The following is a 19,750-nucleotide window of genomic DNA, read 5'->3' as shown; positions in this document are numbered from 1 at the left end:
TATGTATTCTCCCTTCACCACCATCACTCCATCGCGCCATCCTCACTCGTCTTCAACCCTCTCAACCTCTCCTCTAGACAATCTCATAATCAAATCATATCAAAAGAAAAAAATAATGAACCATATAATTATCAAAAATAAAAATGATCAACAGTTTCTTTATTACATTGTTCACTATCAAATATTATTCGATTATTAATATTGACTTTTATTAACTTATCAAATTGCTTAATGTAATTATCAAGTAATTTTTTTGTTAATATAAAATTATAAATTTATTTTGTTTAATCATGTACTTTATATATTTTTTTTCAATATAAAATATATGGATAGTAATTTGTGAATTTCAATTAATTTCTTTACTGAAATTCTTTTATTCATTATATTCTCAAAGTTAATTCAAAATTCTTACCCCTCACCCCAACCCTCCATGTTTGTAAAAAAATAAAAACTATATTTTAATTATTTTTTTCAGAATACATTGAATTATTATTTTTTGTTACATTTCATAGGTAGCTGAACTTTTTTCTCTTACATTTCAAAATATAAGATATTGAATTTAAATCTAGGTCACTTAAGTTCTTATATTCTAATATTCATTTAATTTGTTGTTTATTAATGCTTTACATGACATACAAAATTTAAAATTTTACTTGTTATGATTTAAAAAATACTTTCTCATTTAACATATTAATTGTATTATACTACTACTACACATACTAAATACTACTTCTAACACGGACCCAACATTAGAATATTTTAATTATATATGATAATTTAAATTAATGTCAATTCAAATTATGAATTATAAAATATGGATACACAAAATTAACATATTAATTACTGGATAGTATTTTTTAAAGAACCAAGTCTCACAAGATAATTAAGTATATTTTATTCATATAAATGACAAAATTTGATGAGTTTTTAAGTTTTGATCTTCAATCATATAATAAAGGGTTATCTAGTCATACATATTTTTTAGGTAATTTTCAAATAATATACGTTACTCTCCTTATCCAAACTTTTGTAGCATTGATAGTCAATTGTATTTTTTAAATAACTAAAGTTGTTAATTATTGTGATTTATAATACCTTTCTTTTATTCCAATTTAAGTGACACTAATATAATTTTGAGAGTCAATCAAATATTTTATATCTTTTAAAATTTTTAAGTTGTTAATTATTGTGATTTATAGTATTTTTTACATATTTTTTGAAATATATAACAGATTAAATTATTTTTAAATATTTTATGTGGTTAACTATTGTAATTTATAATACTTTTTATGTAATTTTCAAAGAACAAATATCACGCTCCTCGTTCAAATTTTTGTGTCATCGATAGTCAATTATATTTTTAAAATAATCTAAAATTTTAATTATTGCAATTTATAATACTTTTCTATTCAAATTTAAGCGGCACAATGCTTTGATGACCATAATAATTAATTAAGGGTGATTTAGTAAAACAACGATTGAAGCAGCAAAACAGACATGTCTTAAATGACTTACAACAATTAACTAAAAGTGATATAGCAAAAATACTATAAACAAAATACTTGTGAAAAAAATTTAAGTGGATCTCATATAAGACGTTAAGTTAGTTTAAAACATCGAGAGTTAATTATCATTTTATATATTTTATTTTTTATTAAATATTATTAATTTTTTAATACTTAGATGACTTATAATAATTAGGTTGATATTTAGTAAAATTATGATTGAAGTAGCTAAAGCAGACATGTTATATATATAAATTTTACTTTTTTTTATAAAATATTATTAGTTTTTTAATACATAAATAACTTATAATAATTAATTAGGGGTGATATAGTAAAATTACTATTGAAACACACATATCATAAATGTCTATTTTACCCTTTTTAATTAAATATTATTAATTTAAAGTACATAACGACTTATAATAATAATTAATTAAGGGCAAGATAGTAAAATTATAAATTTAATATTATTAATTTTTTAATACATAAATGACTTATAATAATTAATTAAGGTTGAAGTAAAATTATGGTTGAAGCAGCTGAAACAAACATGTCATAAATGTCTATTTTACTCTTTTAATTAAATATTATTAATTTTTAATTAAATATTATTATTTTTTTAATATATAAATAATTTATAATAACTAATTAAAGATTATAATAAAATTACGGAGCAAACAACCTAAAAAAGCAATAGCGAAAAAAAATTGGTGAAAACTATGGAAGTGCAAAGTGTATAGAGGTATGGACTGAAATACATGTCTTTTAGAGTATATTGACTAATGTTATCTATTGAAGACAGGTATGACCAAATAATCAACAGTCCATTATAACCTTCCATTGAAATTTGTTGATAATTAAGCAACCATGTCGACCAGCCTTTATATATCTATAATCTATATCTATATATTTATATAATTTATTAAAAATGTGAAGAGCCTTAGAAAAATGAATTGAACTTTTTGCCCTTCATTAAAACTCTCTGTAATAGACAAAATCATCATTTTTTATTTTATTATTATATTTTTTAATTAATAATAAAATAAGAATCCTAAAATATATGGTAGAAGAAATTATATGGTAAGAGGTATTAGGAGAATTAATTTCTATAATTAAAAAACACTCCTTAAATATATAAAAGACGAATTAGATAGAGACAAGGTTACGTCGGTATTTTTTGTATTTGGTTAGGATACTTATACTTCTCCAATTTCAATTTTTTTTCCAGGTAATTCCACTATTTATTTTTGGTTGATAAAAGGGATTGTTTTTGTTTTTTATATTTTTGGCATTGTTAAGAAAATCAATGCTAAAACATTGGTTTTGTTTGTCTATGGTTTTGTATTGTTAAAAATGTAAAAATATTTTCTTTTAATTTTTGGTGAAATAATTTTGCTATTAATTTAATTTTTATTTTTTTAGGTTTAGTGGTATAATTTAGATAAAAAAATTATAATATTTAATACTTCCAAATCAGTTATAATTTTACATTATATAAAAAAAGAATTTCTATAATTCTATTTAAATAATAGTTTGATCAAACTTTGCTTTTATTATGTTCTTATATTTCATTTAATATTTTAATAAATTACATTTAGATATATTTTTTAATACAACTAATAATTAAATGTATCTATAATTTTTAAAAAAATTATAAGTTTATCTTTGAGAAGATATTGTATCTCCAATTCAATTTTTAAAAAGGAATAGATAACATTGAGAGTCCAATTAGAACTCTTTAGTATGATAGCTAACTACTTTTAATATGTAATTTCATATATTTTTAATTTACCTTTAATCTTGTCTTAAACCAAATAACTTTCTTAACTTGAATATTCGACTTTCTCTCCTCCCCTACTCATCTCAATTGAATATTTTAAATACCCTTTTCTACTTATTAATTCTTTTTTTTTTTAATTTTTTTAATATTATATAATGTTCTTCTCTTTTAATATATATTATGGACTTACATACACTTATAGAATTTTTCAAATATATTAAATGTTAGAAAGATAAAATAAGTGATCACAATAATATTTTAATTCAAATGATTTCTTTGTATAAGTAGTTTTGACAATAGTATTAATATGTAATTTCATATGTTTACCAAAAACAATGTAATTTCACATATTTTTAATTTACCTTAAATCTTGTTTTAAACCAAATAACTTTATTAACTTGAATACTCGACTTCCTCTCCTCCCATACTCATCTCAATTGAATATTTTAAATACCTTTTTCTACTTATCAATATTTTTTTTGATTGTTTTTAATATTATATAATGTTCTTCTCTTTTAATATATATTATGGACGTACATATACTTATAAAATTTTTCAAACATATTAAATGTTAGAAAGATAAAATAAGTGATCGCAATAATATTTTAATTCGAATGATTTCTTTGTATAAGTAATTTTGACAATAGTAATAATAATACAAAATTGTATTTACATATTTGATAATGAAGCAAAATCAAAAACTATTTATGCCCCTCTCCTCATATTCACCCATCCCCACCCCTCACTCCCACCCCCGGCTGAAAACCCACCCAAAGAAAAAAATCAAAATCAAGTATTTTCTATTCTTTTAAAAAATTTAAAATTTAAATTCAAATATTTCTAATCTTTTAAATTCAAATGCTATCACAAAATTATTAAAAGAAGATTAATTTATTATTGGGTGAAAATGATTTTCACCCCCCAACTTTGATTAAAAAATCAAACTCCCCCCTCAACATTGAACAATAATCATATTCCCCCTTTATCCCATGCAATGCCCATTTTGTCCTTGTAATTATAATTCTATATTTATGTAATATCTTTTTATATTATATATAATGAATATTTTTTTAACATGGATATTTGTAGCATCTTATTTAAGTTTATTAACTTTATACGCAAATTAATACTTTTTATAAATTTATCACAAAATTCAATGTTATTTTTAAGATCGTTATTTTAGTATTATATGTATTAAAGAGTCGTTTGGTGTGAGGTATAATTATAATAATTCAGAGATAAAGTTCATGATTATTTATCCTGCGTTTAATTAGATGTATTAAGTAGTCTCAAAATTATTTATCGCAACATTTATACCACAATGATGAGATAAATTATCACATATACATGTTAGTACAACTTATTTTGTAATAACTAATTTTGGAATAACTTGTTTCCAAACAACCCACCCTTAAGTGTGTATATATACATATGTTGTACATGCATGTGCGTATATTTTTGTGTTTTATCACTCTCTTACTAAATTCGTTTTGTTTTACTTAACTTTTTGTTGATATAACACAATCCTTAAGAAAATTTTACTTAGAGGTATGTTTTACTAAATTAACCTTATTAATGATAATCTAAAACTTTAAATTTGTCTATACTGTTACTTTATATAGCTATTTAACACTAAAGAGTAGAAAAAACATAATACACTTTTCTTGATTTCACAAATTAAGCAGATAATTAAAATATTTATTTTTAGTATGAGGATCAACTGATAAAAAACGATATTATCTATTGGCTATATCAGTAAATAAGTTGTGATTGTCATTAATAGAGTATTACATATTTTATAATTTATATAAATAAATATAATCTTTAAAATTTGACCTTATTTTTATTCGAGAAAAAACATCTAGTATCCCCGAACTGTGACCAAATTTGCTACGACGCACGTCAACTTCACGGGGTCCTATTATCCCTTAAACTAAATTTTAAGGATAAAATAGAAATTTTAAAAAGTCAATTAGGATAAAGGGGGTAGTATGATTATTGTTCAAAGTTGAGGGGAAAGTTTGATTTTAAGACAAAGTTGGGGAGGGAAAATGATTTTGACCCTTTATTATTCTCTTTATTCTTATTTTTCCTAAAAATATGTATATTTATATTATAAGTTATATAATTGAATTGAGATAAATATTTAAGATGAGTGATAATGATAATAATAAAATAGTAATAGTAATAGTAGTAGTTGTTGTTGTTGTTGTTTTTTCTACTGTATTACTGCCACTGCTACTACTAAAACTATCACTACTCTGACATATTTTTTTAATTAACTTATTTTTAGGCTACACTTTATAAGTAATTAATTCTTCTTATCTTATATTTCAAAATATAAAATACTGAATTTAAATTTAAGTTAATTAATTTTTACATTATAATGCTCATGTGACTTGTTTTTTATTGAGATTTTAGTTGTGTGATTTTAAAAAATATAAATGACAAATAAAATTAGTAAATATTTTTTATATATAAATATAAATTTGCAAGTAAACTCATAAAAAGAATAAATCAATTGCAATATTTAAATGCATATAAATCTTTTTTATAACCTTCTTAAAATAGAGTGGATATGTAAATGTGATAGAGAAATATATTATATTTGAACACATAAAAATATTTGCATTCATTCTTTACACAAATAATCTGATAAGTTTTCTCTGTATATTTCAACTCTCAATTGTACTTGCTGATTTCTCAAATATTTATTTTGCATTTTGGAGAGATTTATATGCATAAGATTTGTGAAAATTTCAGCTTCCTTGTATACATCTGTGACAAAAGCTAAATATAGTGTTAATCACAAAAACAGTAAAGTTACTATAAAATTAAATCAAGTATGAGAACATACCCTTCTAATCTATTCAAAGAAATCTATGAGCATTCATTACCTATAATTTTTTTAAATCCATGGTAGGTAGATTTGTTTCAAAAAATAAAATTTTAATCATAAATAATAATAAAATAATTCAAAACTAAATTAACCATGAACAATATATATTGATAATCAATCAAACAAATATGATGAGCATTACCTGTAATATTTTTAACCATGGTAGATATATCTGTGACAAAAACAAGATATAATGTTAATCATAAATAACAATAAAAAAAATTTAAAAGCCAAGTTAAACATCAGCATACTTTGATAGTATTCAAAGATAATTTTATCAACAATAATGAAAATAATCTTGTGAATAAAATGATCATATAAATTTTTTAAAAATAAATACAATTTAAATATGAAAATAATTGTATCTGCCAAAAAAAGAAAAGAAAAGAAGAAAGCTTAAATGATACTATATGTATTGAAGGGGATATATATAGGAGGTTGCAGTTATGAATATTTATGTCAACCAAAATTTCAGTCAAATACAAAATTTAAATATATCACTTATTAATTTGTTAGAAAAGATAAGATTTTGACTTGTCATAATATAATAGTTTAGAATTTCAAAATTTTTAAAAATAGAAAATCATCTGAGAAGTTACATTCAAACTTGAAAAATACATCATTAGCATTTTATTAGGAACTCAAACTCATTTAATTGATTTAAAAAAAAAAAAAACCACTTGCTCAAACTTGTTCTTATATTTAATTATTTGTTTTAAAAATTCTTAATAGTGCTTCTACGGTGTTTTAATGCATTTTTAATAGTGTTTTAATTATTATTATTATTATTACTATTATTACTATTATTATTATTATTATTATTATTATTATTATTTCCACTTTCCAATTTGATTTAATTGTTTAATTTTTTATTTTTTTTGGACTGGTCACCTTAGACTCGATTTAGTAACAGGTTTGGATTTTTGGACTTTTTAAATAAAAGGGCCTGGAGCCCATCTTTAATTTAAATTATTATTATTATTATTATTATTATTATTATTATTATTATTATTATTATTATTATTATCCCACTTCTACATACTACGTACTGACACAACTGCTCCTACCACTACACTACTAATTGTTATTATTATTTTGATAAACTTTTATCTTTTATTAATATGTAATTAAATTATATTTAAATATTTTTTGATAATTTATAGAATTTAAATTTTAAAAGAGATGAGTTTGAAATAGTAAAAGTCTATTAGAACTCTTTAAGCATGGATTTCTATTTTTAATAGAATATTTTTTTTTAAAAGAAGGATAATATTTTTTTAAAGAAGAGTAATATATTTCAAATTCAATTTTAGAGCTTAGTTAGGACTCCTTTTTTTCCCTCTTTTATTTTCAAATTCAAATTTTTAAAATTCTTTATTACAAAAATTTTACTACAACGCTTAATGGTTTTGTCCTAAGAATTGCCATGTGGCTTAACAATAGCTTGCCATGTGGTTTTTTGAGCACACGTCTGAATTTATTTCGTTCTCTTTTTTATAATATATATAGATATAGATTAGCATTATTCTTCTCTCCTTAATTTTGGCTTGAGGTACTGTTAGGGTCATCTCTCTGAATTCGAGCAATTTAAGGAATAAGATATCTGAGAAGGGATGCAGAAAAAAATTTTCAATTTAATCTGGTGCAAAGTCAGTACTACTAGGACTTTTGAGTTGGAATTTTCAACTATAAACAAGTGTAGCGAAGTTACCTTCATTCTCGATTTCTATTGCGTCAAAGAAAGGTGTCACAATAGAGTAAAAATCATGAAACTCTTCTGCTAGATTGCTCGTAGAGCAAGTCATCCTGAAAATGTGTAAATTGGGCACTGCATAAGTGCATATTGAAATACCTTACACAAAATCCATTTATTAAGCTCTTTTTGATTTTTATTTTTTTTTGGGAAAGGAACAAGATTTATCAATTTATTCCAAAATCCAACTATAACTCTATAAGAACCAAATTATCGTAAAATATTACAAAATATTGTTGCATAAAAGACAATTAATTATTTTAATGTAATTAGATGTTGGTACACGTGAGCAGCAAAAGTGATATAGTGGAATTTGTGGTCACTAGGATTTAATTTATACCAATCGATAGTACGTTGTGATAAAATTTTCGCACTATTTGATATGTTGCTATAAAAATAAAAAGGTTATTAATTTTTTAGATTATTGAAATTCGTATAGCTGATTCAAATTGATTTGAGATCGATTGAGACGTAATTATTATTTTCAGTTCATATAAATCAAACTCCTAGAAAATACAATTGGAAGAAATGTGACCGACTAAAATCAAATTATTGATTTAACATCCATAATGTACAACAACATTAATATTGTGTCTGAGAAATTGGATCTCTCCACGCATTAGATACCTGTTTAAAACTACCTATAAATTATTGGATCACACTATTGATGTGTGGTGAATCCTAAAAGATATGTTTTCATGCTATTTTTATGATTACTTAAAGACGATGATTACTTGAAACGTCTTACAAAAAAAATGTAACTATATTAGAAAGACAATTATCTCACCAAATGAAAATATATTTCAAGGACACCCCGCATTATCTCCTATTTTCTATCAAATTACCAATTACTTTTCAATATAAATAAGAAAGCATTTTTTTCTACGATAAGTGTCAAGAACCATATAATCATGCTAAGAGAATTTGAGTTTCAATGTCAAGCAAATTATTGTTGATTTGTGATACTTCCACCTTAGTTTTAATTTATTTATCCTGTTTTTTTTAGTTTGCTTTTAAAAATGTTTTTTTATCTTTTTCTTTTTTACAACTCTTTGATCTAACTTTTATCGACTGCTTATCGAAACCTGTAAAAGAAAGACTTATTATTGAGCATCATCTTTGGTTGAACCGACAGTAAATGAACGGCTCAGATTTCACTGTTTGTTGTATCGGAAGGTTAAGATTGATTGTGGCCCAAAATTTGTGCATAGGTTTACCAGGCCCAATTTATTAAAGCCCAAATATTAAAACAAAGGCCCATTAAATTAGCCCAACGTGAAAATTAATTCGGTAAAAAAGGAATGGTATATTATGACATCCCCCTGTATCATATTTTCCATAAATCGTTTGTATTGGTTTGTATTGTATGGTTGTGGTGAATATAATATTTGAATGAGATTGTATGATTTTTCGCTATTACATTATGTCACATGAGCAATTTTGAAGGAAGAATGTAGAAGAAAAGTAGGGTATATGGTAGAGTTATAATAAAAATATAAGATAAAAGATAAAATAAGAGTATTAGCTAACAAACAAAGATAAAATGAACAGAAAAAGATAAGGTTGCGACACAATCATACCAAATCAGGCGTTAAATAAAATGAAACTTTTTATTGTTACGTAACGATAAATTTAACGATACAATAAACTATAAATAACAATCGAAACAAACTTTGATTTAAACCAACAATACAATATAATAAGTAGCAACCATACAAACAAGTTGTAAAAGGCGGGTTGCATAGTTAATTAAGATTGCGACGGTTGACTTGGATAGGAGGGAAAACTCAAAAATGTATGAAATAGTTGCATTATTCTTCTCTCTGTATTTTGACTTGGGATATTATTAGGGCCATCTCTTCGAATTCGCACAGTTGAACTCTTCCCAGCAAAAGTAATATTAATTTGTGGTAGCTAGAAGATGGACTTAATTTATACCAATCGTCAGAACGTTGTAATAAATTTTTTGCACTATTTAATACTTTTAGATTGCTGAAACTCGTATAGCTGATTCAAACTAATTTGAGATCGATTGAGATGTAATTATTATTTTCAGTACATATAAATCAAACTCTTTGAAAACACGGTTGGAAGAAACATTCTCTAAAACCTGTTACTAAAATTATTAATTTAACATCTATAATGTACAACAACATTAGTATTGTGTCTGAGCAATTGAATCTCCTCACGCATTTGATAACTTGTCTAAAACGACCTACAAATAGTTGGATTCACACTAGTGACGTGAGGTGAATTCTAAAAGAGATATTTTCATGCTATTTTTATGATTGCGTGAAGACAATAATTATTTGAAATGTCTTAAAAAGGAAACGTAACTATATTAGAAATACAATTATCTCACCAAATATTGATGAAAATATATGTCAAGGGCACCCCGCATTATCTCCTACTTTCCATCAAATTACCAGTTACTTTTTTCTTGGTTTCCCATCCGTTATCCGGTACCTGCATTGAAGCCCCGACTAATCTAGATAGCGTGTTGCAGGGCCCATTAAGGTGGCAGCGCTCCCAACAAAGTTTTCTTCATACTCATAGTCGAACCCTCGACCTTTGATTAAGGGTGGAGCAACCCCATCCACTGCACCATAACCCATGTTGGTACCAATTACTTTTCAATATACATAAGATCTTTTTTTCCCTACAATACGTGTCAATTACCATATAAACACGCTAAGAGAATTTGAGTTTCAATGTCAAACAAAGTATTGTTGATTTCTTATATTTTCTCCATTTGAATTTATTTGTTATATTTTCTTTTTAGTATGGTTTTTTGAAAAATGTCTCTTTTCTTTTTTTTTTTTGACAACTCTTTAGGTCTAACTTTTCGAGTGACATGATTAAGACCAGGGGCCGCTCAACGAGATTGATGCCTAAAGCCAACTTTAATTTTAACAAGGGACCTTATTTCTTTTAAAAAAATATATAATATATACTTTTATTAAGTAGTAATTTTTTTTAGTTAAAATTATTAATAATCTTCTTATAAGACATTATTGATCTTAACCTTAGACAATAGAATATGATTTAAGATGTTGATAACTATTAAAATTATTTTTTTGATCATTCAGTATACTTGTTGCAATGCTTGAAATCTGAGGAGGAAAAAAGTAAAAATCAATGTCCTTAGCTGAAGGTCTTGAGTTCGAATCTCCAAATGTAAAAACAATCTTGCTAGGAAGAATTTCGTTCTTCAATCGATCTTGTATGACGCAAATTTAAATTAATTAAAAATTTTAATACAAAAATCAAACGCCAAATGAAAAAAGAAAAAATTACATAGACTAGCAACCTTAAGACATTAATTACAAGTAGTAGCAGTAGTTTATCAAAATTACAACTACTAGCAAAAGTAGCAATATTTTACCTCTTTTTTTAACTGGCGCGTGTATTCCACCCAATTAATTTCACTTTACTATTTTCACGCTACTTTATCTCTTTTAACCCTACTTTCACCCCACTCTAAATATTTTCTATTCCCTTCAATATCAATCTTCCGCTATTTTTTCTTCAAAATCCGTAGTTTTCTCTCTAAAGTTTGATAATTCTTCGTTCCAATTATAAAGGTAAGTTGATTTTTACAGTTAATGCATGTTATATTTTTCATATAATTTTTTTTTCGTCATTATTTTTGTATTTTTTCTGCGTTTTCAATTTGGGGTTTAGGGTTTTGGGGTTTAATTTTTGTGTGTTGAATTTTTTTTTATTTTTTCTATAATGGCAAAACATACGATATATGAATTTTGATGAAATACCATCTTTTTGTTTTCTTTTACCTACACAGTAGTAGTAGTTTATTCAGATCTCAAGATTTTATTTTTCTTTTACCTACACAAAATTATTTATTTCTCTTTTTATTTTGGGATATGAAATTTACATGAAAGTGATTTTTTGAATTTTTTTTTTCGTGTTGTATTTTTTGGATTTTCGCGATAATAACCGAACATGCAAATAGTAATAGTTAAGTTAGAGGTATTCAATCGTTGAATTTAGTTTTCGATGAAATTTCTTCGTTTAATCTTGATGTAACACAAGATGAAGATGTTAACTTGTGTTCTACTAGCATTGAAGAGTTGAGATGAAGCAGCGTAGCGATCTTGTAAAGACCGTGAAAATCATGAAATGAAAAGCATTGACAAAATCTTAATCCCAAAAATCTACAGAAATTTAAAAATCAGTGAAAAAAAAAGTCGGATAAAAAAGCAGAATCCAATAAAATTGCATTTCTGATTCATCTGATTTTGAATCTGAAGAAGTGAAAGTGAAGGAGGTATTTTGATATGCGTAAAGTTTTAGAATTTCTGAAAAAAATGTTCATATATGTATTTTATATATACATTTTATAAGGTGTTTATTTTTTTAGTTTTGTTGCTAATGTGTTGATATGCATCTGTTATATCTAAGATTTTCGATTTGTATGTATAAGATATTTGTATTTGTTACTGATAAGGTTTGTAAAAAGAAGAGAGTCGACTGAAAAAGGAGAATGTAGTAAAATTTCAAGTCCCGTTGCATCAAATTATGAATCTGAACAAGAGAAAGTGGAGGAGGTATGGTGATATTCGAAAATTTTATTATTGATATGAATTGTATATGTTATATACAATATATTTTAAATATGTATTTGATATTTAAAATTTGTGTATGATATTTGTATTTGTCACTGGTAAGGATTTTATAGATGTATTGTTATATAAGTGTAATATGTTTTCTGAAAATACATTTGTTGGATTCGATTTTAAGTTGTATTTGATAGTCATTATATTTTGAATGTGATATGTAGCTCTTGTTTGTTGAAATATATTTTTTACACACATGAGACCATTCCAATGAGCATATGTAATTCTAAAATGCATATGACATTTGTATAAGATATTGTACTTATCACTGACAAGGTTTTGTATATATATTTTTTATTTAGAAGTGTAATATGTATTCTGAAAATACATTTGTTATATAATTTGTATATGTGTTGTTATATTTTTTTCTTGTTAATTAAATTTGTACAATTCATGTATTCACAAAATACGTATGTGTTTGTTGAAATATAATTGTAATATGTATTCTGAAAAGACATACAGTTTGGATATATGTTTTTATATTTATCACTAAGAATTGTATTTGATGTTAAGTTATATTTGGTAGTCATTAGATTTTTAATGTGATATCTAGTTCTTGTTTATTGAAATGTATTTTTTACATACATATTTATATTTGTTATTCATCAAGTACAAAAAACTTTTGCATTAAAAATGTTTTGATAACTTAGATATTGACTGGTTATGTATTCACAAAATACATATGATACATTTATGAATAGACTGTATAAACTAAATATAAGATGTATTTCATAAATATATATAAGACTCTGTTTGTATAAATTAATTTTAAGATGTATTTCACAAATATATATAAGTCACTATTTTGTCATATAATTGTATGTTTTTTGTTGTATAGATCATGCGTGATCAAATCTACATGGCACGAGTATTGCTCAAATTTGCTCTTCATATAGGATGTCATACGGTCAAAGACATTGAAGACCGTATTAAGTCAGTGCTAACGAAGAATCAGTACAAGATGTTTTGTACTAGAAGTATATTTGATTTCTTCATGTAGAAGAAAGATTGTGTCGTTTAAACGCAATTAGGGAGATGCATTATGTCACTTGAAACTAAGAAAAGTTCTACAAGTGCCATAGTCATTCGTGCAAAGGGCACAATTCTTCATTTCACTTCTAGAGAGTTTTCTTTGGTGACTGATTTGAATTGTGTTACAAACAAGAATGATTTTGCAGGAATTGTGGTTTATATATGGTAAAAATATGCTGAGTGCCTTACTTTTGGTGACTGTGTTTCAAATATTGACTTTGATCCAGATTTTTTTCGCACAAGATATGTTTTAGTGTTGTGAAATTATGCTTTGAGAAAAGAAAATGAGAAGGTTGAAAGTGATGATGAAGCACCAATGAGGCCTCCTAGGGATATTGGGATAACAGAAGATACTGAAGTGTGTGATATTTGAAGTTTATTTGTATTTATTGTATTTGACTACATTGAACTTTAGGAGGATTAAGATAGAGTTGAAAGATGATATCTTAATATTTTTTATGTGATTGTTAGATTTTTTATCGTTATTCTTCTAAAATAGAATTGTTCGATCTTACTTTATGTTATTGTTACGCATATTTTGGTATGAATATGTGATTTTCAGTTTTGATTATAATTTTCAGTAATGAATATATATGTTTCAGTCATCATATGTATTTTTCAATAATGTATTTGTATTTTTCATTGTATGCATATGTATTTTTTTGTAATACATATAAGGTAAGGTGAGGTTGCATATAGTATTTTTCATTGTATGAATATATATATTTTTTTGTAATGCATATGTATTTTGAACAATGCATATTTTTTTTTCGGTTATGCACATATACTTTCGAATAATACAAAGTTATTGTATTATTTTGCATAAGTCTAAGCATTTTTATGAATCATATGTATTTTTGATTCATATATACTTAGTTATGTGTATATAGCTATGAATAATGCATATTTATTTATGATTATTGCATATGTTTTCTTTAAAAAAAAATGAATTTCAAGTTCTGGTTAAGTAATCGATAAGTCATTATATGTATTTTTAATTATTTTTATTTATTACATAAATATATGTCAACTTATTTTTAGTTCTCATATGTATTTTTCAGACCAAAAAAATTAGCTTGTGTTGTGTACACTCTTTTACATATAAATAAATAATGGTATATGTCTTATAAAATATATTCATGATGATAACATTTGCAACAGTTTAACTATAAAAAGGTCAACATCATCAAAAGTTTGTATCAAAATTTAGAATCATAAAATAATCAGTGAAAAAAATGATTGTTTTTGAACTGAATACATCTGTAAACTTATCATTTATTATATTTCCTACATGAATGTCTATGGTGACCTTTAAACCACATGAACTACAATAATTTTTTTTTCTTCCCCAACATATTTCTTGCCTATTTTCACGATCCTTCTTTGTAGGTCTTCCAGGGGATCGCTTGTATTTTGAGAGCAAAACTATCTCCTTCAATATCTCCTGTGGAATCACCCAATCATCTTTGTGTGGTATAGGATGAATGAGAAGATCATACGTTCTTGACATAATTTTTTGATTTGTATAGATCAGAGCAATATGATCCCTTTTGAAAATTCTTGCTACCAAGTACTGCAAAGCATGCACACACAGTATCTCGTCCTACTGAAATGCATGGCAAGAATTTTTTTTCCTTAAGGCAAATAATAAAATGTTTATCCTTGTCGTGTACTGTATAGACATACTCTGAGGCTGGTATACCCTTAAATTATTAAAATAAAACTAAAATTATAACAATAATTATTCATTTGACATTTGTAATTGTTCCAGTTTAGCAATTGTATTTTTACCAACTCTGCATATGTATATTGAATGTCTCAATATGTATTTTTAGAAATATATTGCCTGTATATTTTTTTTTTTTTAAAAAAACAAATGCAGTCAAACACTTAAAACAGAGTGCATATGTATTTTTTTAATACATATAGCTGACAGCATATGTAAAATGAAATACATAAAAGTAACTACCAGTGATCACATAAACAGATTGCATATGTATTTTACAAATACATAGAGCTGACAACATATGTAATGTTAAATATATATATAAAAAGGACTTACCGTTTCCGTCCATGGTATAAGCAGCTACAAAAGTATCAGTATACAGTTTTCTGAGATGACTTGCATCAACAATTATTAATGGTCTACAATGTTAGAACCCTTTGATACAATAACTTATTAGTATATACAAAACTTTAAAACGAAATCCAACAAGAACAAATTGTTTAATTGAAAACGGAAAAGAATACAAAATAAACTATAACAATTGTATATCAATATTCAACCTGCATAACGTGATGGAAAACTCTAATTTGTAAAAAAAAAAATTATCGATAAAATCACTTTGTTTGAGAACTGGTCAAACCATTATTGTTATGATTTTTCCAGCGATTTTCACAAATATAGTTCGAAAATTCACAAATAAAATCATATTTGTTTATTGATACCTGTATTTGCAGCATTATCTTATCAAACTTTTCTCAAAATATCAGGCGATGAACATAAATTTTGGAAGCAGTCATTTTTTTGAAATTGATATGAGTTGCAGATTATGAAAAATATTTTTGAATTTTGAATTATGTTGCTGTAAAATAATGGTCGTGGTTAAAATAGAGTCATTAAATGAAAAGGTATCTGTAAAAGGTTAAGAAATCTATCAAATTAAATGTTCCTTAAATTAAGGAACCGTTTTTTTCATATTAAACTGAAACAGATTGGAGTTAAATTAGGAACAAAATCTTTAATTGTATATGTATTTAACTAGCAAAACTTTAATCAAATACAAAATACATATTGTTATTTTTTGTAATTTTGAAAGGGTTGCTATAAAACTTATAATTAAAACTCTATAGTTGCTATTTCTGAAATTTTCCCATGAAAAAATGGGGCTCCCAAAATGTTGGGCCTAAAGCTCTTACTTTAGAAGCTTTACATTCCAGGCGACTCTGGTTAAGACCATAAGATTAAAGAACCTTTTGATACATTTTATATATCTTTAATTTAAGATCATGGAATTTAAAAGATTTTTTACTTTCGTAAAAGCATGTCAATTCAAATTGGATAAATAAATTATAACGGAGGGAATATATCATATCCCAAATGATTATATATAGAACATATAAACCAAGTCGTTAGAAGGATACATGCAAATTATTTTCTCCATAAAATAGTAGAACTAACAATATCAGAAGCTAACAATTTGAATACAACATTTATTAAACAACATTTTAACATTTGGAAATAAGCACAATAATGCCCAAGAAAACAGAAGAAAAAAAAGCTACTCAATTAAAATTAAGACAAAAAAAGAACTATTAGTAAACTTATGTTAAGTTTTTTTTCGTCATCATGTTTTCACCTCCTCTTATTTTTGCTTCCAATCAACAAAGCAAAATAGAAGAGAATCCTAAAGAAAAATCCCAAACCAATAGTGATCCAAAAACAAGTCCATTTGTTCAAGTCAGTCACACCACTTTGCTTCAATATGTCTTTTCCTGTTGTCAAACATGTTGAACTTGTTATGTTCATTCCTAAAGTCTTGCTCATGTTGTGCAACAACTTGATCTTTAAGGGCTCAGGGACAGCCCTCAATGGCGAGACGTCGAAAATCTGGACACCCTTTACAAAACACTTGTAAGGATCAGAAAATTCATTTTGTAACACCCCTTGGTAAGGGTATTTCACTAAGGACATGTAATGAAACCATAGCCAATAAGGAGGGAAGCGATCGCGACTAATGAAAAAGCCACTGAACAGAAAGAAATATGCTAAGATCGCGACCACGACTGTGTAGGCCATCATGATATTGTAGATGACACCAGAGAGGAATGTGACAAATGAACTTCCAGCCCAAAATGAGGCAATCAAGAAGAGCAAGAAGTAAAGAAAACCTGAAGTGCCACCGGCTAGTCCAACTGACCAATAAGTAGTGACAGCAAAGGCAACGGACAGGACTAATATGGAAGGAAGTGAGATAATGGCATGTGAAACAACATAAGAGGAACGGCGATAAGCATTATAAGCAGTCTCTCTCATGAAAATGTACCTTTCTTGAAGAAAAACAGGAATGGCTTCAGCACAAGTGTAAAAAGTTGTGGACATTGCAAAGGCAAAGAATCCTAGCCTTTCTTGAACCCCTTTAGGGGAATTATCCAATTTCCAAAAAGTTGTGGCTAGGATAATCCCAGTGACAACGACAGCACCAAAACGCATACCAAATAGTTCAGGCATTCTCATGGAATTCAACATTGATCTTTTGGCTATCACAACCATATCTACCCAAAATGGATTAGCAAATTTTGGGACATTTGAAGAAGAAAGATTTGGGTCGACACTCGTTGCTCCTGAGACTAATTTCCCTCTTGAAACACTTGCACTTATGGCATCTTTGAGTGATGGTTTTGGTCCATTGTAAAATCTGCTGCTGCTGCTAGTAGCGGAGTTTCTTTTCCCTTGCCATGTTTTATTGAATTCCATCAAATTCTTGGTTCCATTTGGTGTTCCTTCAAGTTCTCTGATGAAATCCAAAGCAAACTCTATCCTGTTTTCATTTTCAGGAATTGGATTCCCAAATTCAGCAAAAAATTGTTGTAGACTTGAAGGAGGGCTAGTAAAGACAGTGTGTCCACGCGATAGGATGATCAAACGGTCCAAAAGACTCAAAATTCTATAACTTGGCTGATGAATTGACAGGATCACAATACTCCCACTTTGTGCTATTCTTTGCAAGACTTTTACCACCATATATGCACTAGTGGAATCAAGTCCTGAAGTTGGCTCATCAAGAAACAGGACAATAGGATCATGAATTATGTCGATGCCAATAGAAACACGCCTTCTTTCGCCACCAGAAACTCCCCTATGGCCTTCATCTCCAATCACAGTCTTGGCAGCATTTCTAAGGCCTAATTGATCGATCAACGCTTGAACTCTAGCTCTCTTCTTGGACTTAGATAAAGTTGTTGGAAGGCGAAACTCGGCTGAGAACATGAGTGTTTCTTCAACCGTTAACATTGGAAACAAAAGATCATCTTGCATAACATATGCTGAGATAACCTTGAGAAGCTTTGATTGAAGAACTTCACCATTCAAAGTAACATTCCCTTTAAGGCTTCCCCTTGATATTCGATCAGCAAGTGCATCGATCAACGTAGATTTTCCCGAGCCACTAGCTCCAAGAACAGCCATGATTTCACCTTCTCTGGCTTCTCCTGATATGTCATTCAACAACACCTTCATGTTGTTACCGGATGGAAAATTGTCGTCCTTAGTACCCCACCTCAAGCACTTAGGAAGTGCCATTTTGTGTTTAACTTTAACACTATAGCTTAGATTATTGAAGGAAAGAACAAAGGGAAATGATGGAGTAGTACTAGCAAAATTGGAATGATTCCCAAGTTCAAGAGCTTGGTGATTTTCCTCAGCAGAGTCGCCAACGTGTTTCAATAGATCAGCTAGTGTAACAGACACATTATGCCTTGGTTTCCTGCTGAATTCTTGAAGTTCCATGTTGTTTCTTGTGCCTAAAAATGGAAGGTCACTGGCTGAAGACATGTCGTCGCCTCCGCCAAGACTAGACATGTTTGATCTAAGGTCTTGTGTATATTTCTTACTAGTTTTGTCTACAAACACACACTAAATAGAAAGGCAAAAGTGTATGAAAGGTTCTTCAACAAATTTTCTTCATGTTGAGTCACTTTCTTTGTGTATTTTGGCTAAGTGAATGTCTTTGTTGGTGCTTAGTATAAGAATATAATGTTAAAAATTGTGTGTTTTCGTGTAATGTTGAGGTTTGAAAACTATACTAAAGTAAGTTCAGTAGGTGGCAAGTTGGATGCCTTCCATTGAATTAGTATACTAGTGTATACGTAATATACATCATCAATTACTAGGTCTATTTCTACCTTGAGGTTTCCTGAAGGGATCTATGTTGCTACGATATGGGTGTGGGCATCTATAAGGGTGCAATCTACAAGTCGGATTTGCTAATTACTTGAATTTGGATTTGGGGATACGGACGAAATATACTCATAAATGTATATTATGACATATATGAGTATATATTTTAATGATTAGTTTAAGTTGTTAAATAAAAGATAGTATAATTAAATTTGTTGTGATATTTTGTTCACAAGTTATATCTT

At 26.9% G+C, this 19,750-nt stretch overlaps 1 protein-coding gene across 1 annotated transcript; it reads right to left on the bottom strand.

The window, feature by feature from the left end:
- Positions 1-16,698: 16,698 nt before the first annotated feature.
- LOC107843027 (ABC transporter G family member 20) lies at positions 16,699-19,615 on the bottom strand. Its single transcript, XM_016687151.2, has one exon. The coding sequence runs from the start codon at positions 19,185-19,187 to the stop codon at positions 16,962-16,964; it is 2,226 nt and encodes a 741-aa protein (XP_016542637.1). The 5' UTR covers positions 19,188-19,615; the 3' UTR covers positions 16,699-16,961.
- Between the last annotated feature and the right edge of the window lie 135 nt (positions 19,616-19,750).

Source organism: Capsicum annuum, chromosome 9, assembly GCF_002878395.1.
Source record: "Capsicum annuum cultivar UCD-10X-F1 chromosome 9, UCD10Xv1.1, whole genome shotgun sequence".
NCBI lineage: Eukaryota > Viridiplantae > Streptophyta > Magnoliopsida > Solanales > Solanaceae > Capsicum > Capsicum annuum.
Note: the sequence above shows the minus strand (reverse complement) of the source record. Positions and strands in the feature narration are given on the sequence as shown.